Source organism: Microtus oregoni, unplaced genomic scaffold (genome assembly GCF_018167655.1).
Source record: "Microtus oregoni isolate MIOR12 unplaced genomic scaffold, Mior012 000021F_ref0000039, whole genome shotgun sequence".
NCBI lineage: Eukaryota > Metazoa > Chordata > Mammalia > Rodentia > Cricetidae > Microtus > Microtus oregoni.
In genome coordinates, this window is record NW_024543080.1 from 9,506,416 (window position 1) to 9,513,741 (window position 7,326).

Genomic DNA, 7,326 nt, shown 5'->3' on the forward strand with positions numbered 1-7,326 from the left:
TCTGTTGGTGTGGGAGGTTCTTCAGTCTATGTGTTGCTTTTATTGGTTAATGAATAAAAAACTGCTTTAAGCAGGGAAAGACAGAACTAGGTGGGGAAAGCTAGGCTGTATGCTGGAAGAAAGAAGGTTGGAGTGAGGGAGACACAATGAAGCCCAGCTGGAAATTTACCCAGTAAGCCACAGCCACGTGGCCATATACAGGTTAATAGAAATGGGTTAAATTCAGATGTAAGAGTTATTCAATAAGAAGCTAATGGGACAAGCAGTGATTTAATTAATACAGTTTCTGTGTGATTATTTCGGGTCTAAGCTAGCCAGGCAGCTGGGAACCAACAAGTGGCCCTCCTCCAACATTCTGTGATTTGTAACTATTTGATGATACTCAAGAGCACATCTTATCTATTTATCCATCTTTATGATTCCATGTTACAAGCTCAGGTATTGTATTCCCTCAGTGATCAATTTGCCTCATCGTACAATGTTAAGTTTCTGGAAAATTACTTTTATTCAAGTAACACCTTATATCGTATGGTCATTGCTCTGATGTCAACAATAAATGCTTTGTAAAGTTGCTCAGCTCTTTATTTTCATTCTGTATAATGCTTGGGAAGGGGTTATGACTTAAGCCTTTAAAGATTATTTATCCCAAAATTTTACAGTGCTTTGGGGTATCTCAACCTAACTGCCAGAGGGCATTTAATCTTTGCCACAAATTCAGTAAATCATTAGTGAAATTTTAGGCAATAGGAGTAGGTAGGGAGATATTGGCACTAGATGTATTTTCTGGTATTGGGATAGGAGTTACAGTGATAGTAGGAACAATTGGAGTTGCGGTTTGTATAGTGCCTGTTACGGAAGGTGGATTAGTACCAGAGGGGGGAGGAGGGGGTGGTCGGGCAGTTCCTGGACCAAAGGGAGGAGGAGGGGGTGGTCCAGCAGCTCCTGGACCAAAGGGAGGAGGTGGGGGTGGTCGGGCAAATCCTGGGCCAAAGGGAGGAGGAGGGGGTGGTCGGGCAGCTGGAACAAAGGGAGGAGGAGGGGGTGGTCCGGCAAATCCTGGGCCAAAGGGAGGAGGAGGGGGTGGTCGGGCAGCTGGAACAAAGGGAGGAGGAGGGGGTGGTCCGGCAAATCCTGGGCCGAAGGGAGGAGGAGGTGGTGGTCCTCTAGGATCATATCGTCCTCTATGGCCTCTGTGACACTCACCAGTCTGTGGGAGAAAGGAATCAAGCAGTTTTAAACTAGGTATTTCAGAGAGTTATCAGAAAGTACACTTTCTGTGGTGGGTAGAATTTTTAACATGGCTCCGAAAATTCCCACTCTCCAAAGACATTTGCTGCCTGATTTTATCATCTATGTTCTTCTAAAAAAAGTTCTATAATGCTGGAGGCAGAGGCAAATTGATTTATAATAAAGGTTCTCTGTACTGGCAAGAATCATATGGGAATTAGGCTATAATAGATCAGAGAGGCCTCTGGCTCATGGCCGTTTTCTAGGTCCTGGTCTGTATCCATATTTACCCCTCTCCAATACATGTATTTAAGAGTTGGAGGCTAGGATCTAAGAAAGAATATATGGTATTTGTTTTTCTGAGCATGGGTTCTTGTTTTTTCCTACGTTTACTAGCTCCATTCATTTTTATAAAATTTTCATATTTTATTATATGAAAAAGTAGGATTAATATTGATAAAAAGAGTCCAGTGTGAGAAAGGGGGAGTAGGGAGCTGCGTGGTGGAGACATGTGTGGGAAGATCCATCCAAATAGAATATGAACATCCCGCAAGAAGACCTGCTTACTTTATGTTAATAAAAACATTAATAAACAAAGTCGAGCCCATTCAATACTGCAGTAAAGGGACTGCATTCTCTGAACTGTGAGAAGGATACCTTGAGATGAAGAATGGGGCACACATTCAGAGCTTCTCTCCTGCCTGGCGTGGCACTTGAGAAGAGAGCACAACTGAGCTATGTGTAGACAATGCTATGATAAACAGGTTTTAAAGTTTAGTTTGTGGTTATTTATTACACAACAATTGAGTGTTTCTAAACCAAAAATTCTGCAAGTCAGTCAAATAAAATGTGTCCCTCTTTGTTCTGCGCATACAGGTCTTTGAGGAAAGATTAGATGTTAATGAAGGGAAAGAAAATACCATGAACAAAATACTTAAGCTTTGATGTTAGTAGACCTGGTTACTGAAATCAATCCCAAACGAAAGTAGTTGGCATATAATTTTGGCAAATATCTGTCTGATAAAGGATTTAGGGTTGCTTGAGGTTTTAATTTCAATAATCTGTAAAACATGTTATAGAGTTTGTACTTTTCGACATTTGTTAGTTTAGCCTTGGTGGGAGGTACAGATATGTTTAATGTGACTCTATAGAATGGGTAGCTACAAGGTGTTCAAAGAAGGCCAAAGAGAAGAAGACTAGTAGTCTCTGTAGTGTAAAAGCTGTGGTTGAAGTTCCGCCTCAGTCATGTACAGACTGTGTTATTCTATAGCCTGTTTGAAACAACAACTCTGCTTCCACCTTTGGAAAATGACATTCTTAAATATTTCCACGTTCTAGAGTCTGCCAGATCAATTGTGCGATGTTGTTAGTCATGTCTAAGGCCCTTTTCATAAAGTAATTTACTGTGAGCAATTTTATATAGCAATTAAAGAGAATGTCTAGACAGTGCTTGCCTTGGTACAGCAAGTTTTGAAAAGTCTGTGCTATTATTTGCTATGATAGAACCCAGTTTAGCAATGTTTTCATAAAGTATAACATCATTAACCATACAAATAGCTGAGAAGTATCGCAGGAAACAAATGCATTAAGAAGTTGGCGTGCTTAAGTTTTAGGTAGATGAAAGGTTAAGAATTGCTTCACTGTGAAGGCAGTCACGGAATGAGGTCAGAAGACTACAAAACACAAGAGCCATACCAACCAGAGGGTAAGTGTGTGCTCCTAGTTCCACGGTGCTGATTCTAAGTCAAGATTGCTTAGAGTTGATGGTTTGCTAGGTTACAGATTCATTTGTGTATCTGTTCAGGTCTTACTCTCATTTGTTCACCTGACACACTACCCTCACTATTCTAAATTTTAGGCATACCCCAAGAAAAAACTGTCTCCTCAAGTTCAATTTCATGAACAATGTAGACGATGTCATAGGCAGTGTATGGCAGAGATTCATGATCTCCAGCACTGCCTTGTTATCCTCAAGTTTCTTTGGTCTGCCCTCTCTAGCTTTCTAGAGGCTTATACTATTCAAGTTGACACCAGCTTCCTTTTTCTCAGTTTTCTACCTCATCACGAGTCTCCGTATTTCCTGGAGATGCAGTGCCTCTTACTTCCCCAAGAGACTGCAGCAGGTAAAAATGAACTCCCTCCCCTGTCTAGGCTATGCAGCCATTAAAGTCACTAATGGCATGAGAGGACAACTTTCTCATTGTTTTCCCAGGGACTTGGTCTCTTTTCTTTTACTGACTGTTATGGTATGTCACTTCAATTAATTATTAGCAGAGTTCATTGGAAAAACGACCACCACCTATTTCCAATCGTCTAATAACCTCCTCCTAGCTTTGTACCTGTCCCCTGGATTTTGTTAGCTCAGTTCTCAACATCTCTCATCTCTTCTGTATCATTTTAAGTTTCTCATGTGAACACATCATTCTGTTTTTTGGTCTCCCTTAACTAAAGTGTGCAGAGGTTAAAGACATTCTACAGAAAATGAACATTGCTTCACATCATTCTCTACCTTGAAAAGCTTGTGCTAAAGCATCTACACTGTTGACTTTTACTCTTACCTCCTTAGTTCAATGCAACTCCGTACTAAAGGACAGTCAGATTGGCCAAATCCACTCCCTTTGTTCTCCCCCTCATGTTTCTGTTTGGCTCCTGCCCCAACATGCCAGTATAACTCTTTTATTGCAGTTAATAATAAAATATATTGTCTTAAGACACATCTATGCGATCACTGCTCTCTGTGCTTTTTGCAGTTCATTGAATCATGGCAGACATTAGATTACACGGGGTTCCATTTCATAGACTGGTTAGTCTGGGAGCAAGTTCAGGATTTCACTTTTAATTGCCAAGGAATAAATTCTAAGTGTGTGAAAATACAACACATTATTTTTATAGTTGATGCAATTAAAGAAAATTCCCGTGTCTCCTCAGGACATCCTGATATCAATATGAATATTATGTAGTGATAAACTTTCTTGGACGTATCTGTCATTTTCCTAATGTTTTAATCCACGCACAATGGTTAGCTCCAATTTCATTTGTGTTTTAAGTTAGAGGGTTTAAAAATGATGAAAAGATTGTCCTAGGAAGAAAAACTATACTGTTATGGAACCTGAACTTGGAGATAATCTCTTTCATTGATGGTTCAAGAACAATACAGCAAAAACACAGATCCCTTGGATATAAGCTCATAGCTTAATCTGGTTAATCACAGCCCCTTTGCCACATTATCTTTGAGTGTTAAATGAGGTAATATACACAAACAACTGAAAAGGACAAGTAATAAATAAGATGTTTGGCTGTTTCTCTGCTCTTATGAAAAGATTATATCTTTCTAATTGAGGGCAGCAATTATTAAAAATCTTCATTTTCATGTAACTCATGAACTTATCAAATGCATGCTACTGCACTAAACTGCTGGTAGGATTGGAACGGTCGCTAAATTAGTTTTATTAGGAAAAGATTGTTTAGGTAATCCAAACGTGAGTCTTTAAATAATAGCTCAGTTTTCTCTTATATTCTGAGGACATGAATATGTTGAAGGTCAGCTTTAAGAGTTGGCCAAGGAGAGCTACCTGTGCAGTTGCTGGAGTATGGGAACACATGGGATTTATCTGTAATAAATCTGTATAAGGTTATCTATCTGAGGACCCAATATGGCAGCCTTAAGTGACTACCAAATTAAACCAGAATTTAAAAGTAGAATTTAAAGTACTAGAGTAGCATCTCACCAGTAATGCCCAGCTCATATATTTTAAGAAAGGTAGATAAATAATGTAAAAAAGTCTGATATAAAAGTTAAAATGAGAATATGAAGGTACATAGTAGGAATTAAAGATACTTACCAGGAAACATGCTCCAAGAACCCAAAGGCCCAAGAACAAATACAGAGACTTCATTTTTTGACAGCTCCTGAAAGTAAGCACAATGGCTGATTAGCGTTACTTCTAAAAACAAAATGACATTATTCATGAATTACCTCAAAACATGGTGTATGTGCAATATATCTTCCTACCCTTATCTTGGGCTCAGTATTAGTACAGTAGTATGGTCAGCTCATAACTTTTGACTGTGTAATAATGCAGCTAATTTTCACATTTGCCTTGTGAGCTGATGCTGGGAAGAATCCAGAAATTTGTTAATGAAGACTCTGAAAAACAGAAGCTTTCCAAAGTAAAGCTTTTGCCTTAGCAGTAATTATATCGAAATGAAGATTTTCATTTACATGTTTTGTTTTATAATTACAGGCTTCTGTAGGCTTGTGTTTGATACATTACCACTTTAACTTGATCATATTTAATTTCTTATTTCACCTAGTAGATAAGGAAGAAGTCTTTCTGTTAGATGCTACCAAATATCAAAGCATCACTTAATATACAGACTAGCTTTACCACTCTGCAAAGTCATCTTGTCCTTAATAAATGTTTCAAATCTGCTTTTTAACATCTGACTATGTTCCATCAATATGGAACATATTGTAGAATAGAAGAAAGTTCATTCTTTAACTCTATTTTATTTTTAATTCTTACAGTTTGTGATAAATATCCAGAGCCAGTTTGTTTGAGTCCTGCCTTCATAATACCACTGCACACAGGGACCCGTCAACTTCCACAGTCAACTCTGTTAATAGTGTAAATATGGCAGCTGAAACTTGAAACCTTGAAAGCAACTTAGGAACAAATTTTCACAAGATACTATGAGCATATGCAGCACTTTGGTTTTTCTTAATATACATTTTATGTGAAGCTTATAAAACAACTAAATTAATTGGAAATATATGTGTTATCCCATTCTATTTCAGAGTACATATAAGAGTAGACCGTCATGAATGACAAAGATCCATAATGTACAGAGACAAGGAAGGGAATTGTGGACTTTGGTGGACTCACTGTTCCAACAGATCAACATGAATAATTTTCCGTTACTTGCAAAAATTTTCAAAACATAATACTATTTATGACTTACGATTTCTTGCAGGCACTTATTTCTGCAGTGATGAGAAAAGAAGATACTAGAAGCAGCACATTATATTGCTATCTCTATAGCTGGACAAAATTTAATGTCATGTTAAAGGGCTTAGTTCCAGTTGCCTACCTTGGAGAATTTTCTTCCTAGCTGATTAGTCTGACGTCCAGGAGGTTGTTCCCAAGCAATTGAAGATGAAGGACAAAGGCCCAGACTCCCAGCTCTTATATATGTTGTAGTGTAATTTCATTGGCAGTAGAAGAAACACAGTGGAAGTTGAAACAACATCTCAGTTGATGCTTTACAGACAGGAAGCATCCGTGCCAGTTTGGCAGTGTGGTTCTGTGTTCTTTTCCCTTCCAAATCCACTCTGTTTCTCAGTGTGTGAGACTGACTCAGGAGCTGTGCAGTGAGTCACAATGTACTTTAGTTTCAGGACAAGAAAGTGGGACCTGTGGTGCACACTCTCTATTTTAAGAAAAAGAAAGGAATTGTTTATTCTGATCATGTTTTATTATGTATTAATCTCGTTGTAATTTCTATTTCCCCTTAAAAATTAGGATGAGAATTAAAAATCACTTTTGAATAGATGTTGCATGTGTATACACACACACATACACACACATACATACATATACACACATACACACACATACATACACACATACACACACATACATACACACACACATACATACATACACACGTACACACACATACATACATACACACACACGCACTAAAAAATTCTTAAATTTTATATTTTATCTCTCTTGCATATGTTTATCCTTAGATATTTAAATTCTCTTTTCCTTGTTTTTCCTCCTCCCTCAATTCTTCCAATATTCTCCCTACCTCTCTAGTCCCTCGACTTTATGTTCTTTCTTTTTAAAGCAAACAACCAAATGATCAAAACAACAATGAAAATAAGATCCCCCCACCCCCCACCCCCCAAAAAACCCAAACTGTAATATTGTCAAAATAAACAAACAAAAGACCTATCAGATGAAAAGAAAAACACAAAACAAAACAAAAAACCAAATAAAGCTAAGTAAGACAAAAAGCCTTTAAGTTAGTTTTCTGTTGTCAATTTACTTCTGGGGACTGGGGCTTCCCTGAAGTGTGGCTCATATACCC

General features: G+C 38.0%; 1 protein-coding gene across 1 annotated transcript; it reads right to left on the reverse strand.

Moving 5' to 3' along the window:
• Positions 1-564: 564 nt before the first annotated feature.
• On the reverse strand, positions 565-6,404 carry LOC121460868 (submaxillary gland androgen-regulated protein 3A-like). The gene is made up of 3 exons (XM_041671524.1): positions 6,319-6,404; positions 5,070-5,136; positions 565-1,207 (listed from the first exon to the last, which is right to left on the reverse strand). Exons 2-3 carry the CDS (start codon positions 5,121-5,123, stop codon positions 737-739), a joined length of 525 nt encoding a protein of 174 aa, XP_041527458.1. The 5' UTR covers positions 5,124-5,136; positions 6,319-6,404; the 3' UTR covers positions 565-736.
• Positions 6,405-7,326: the final 922 nt, after the last annotated feature.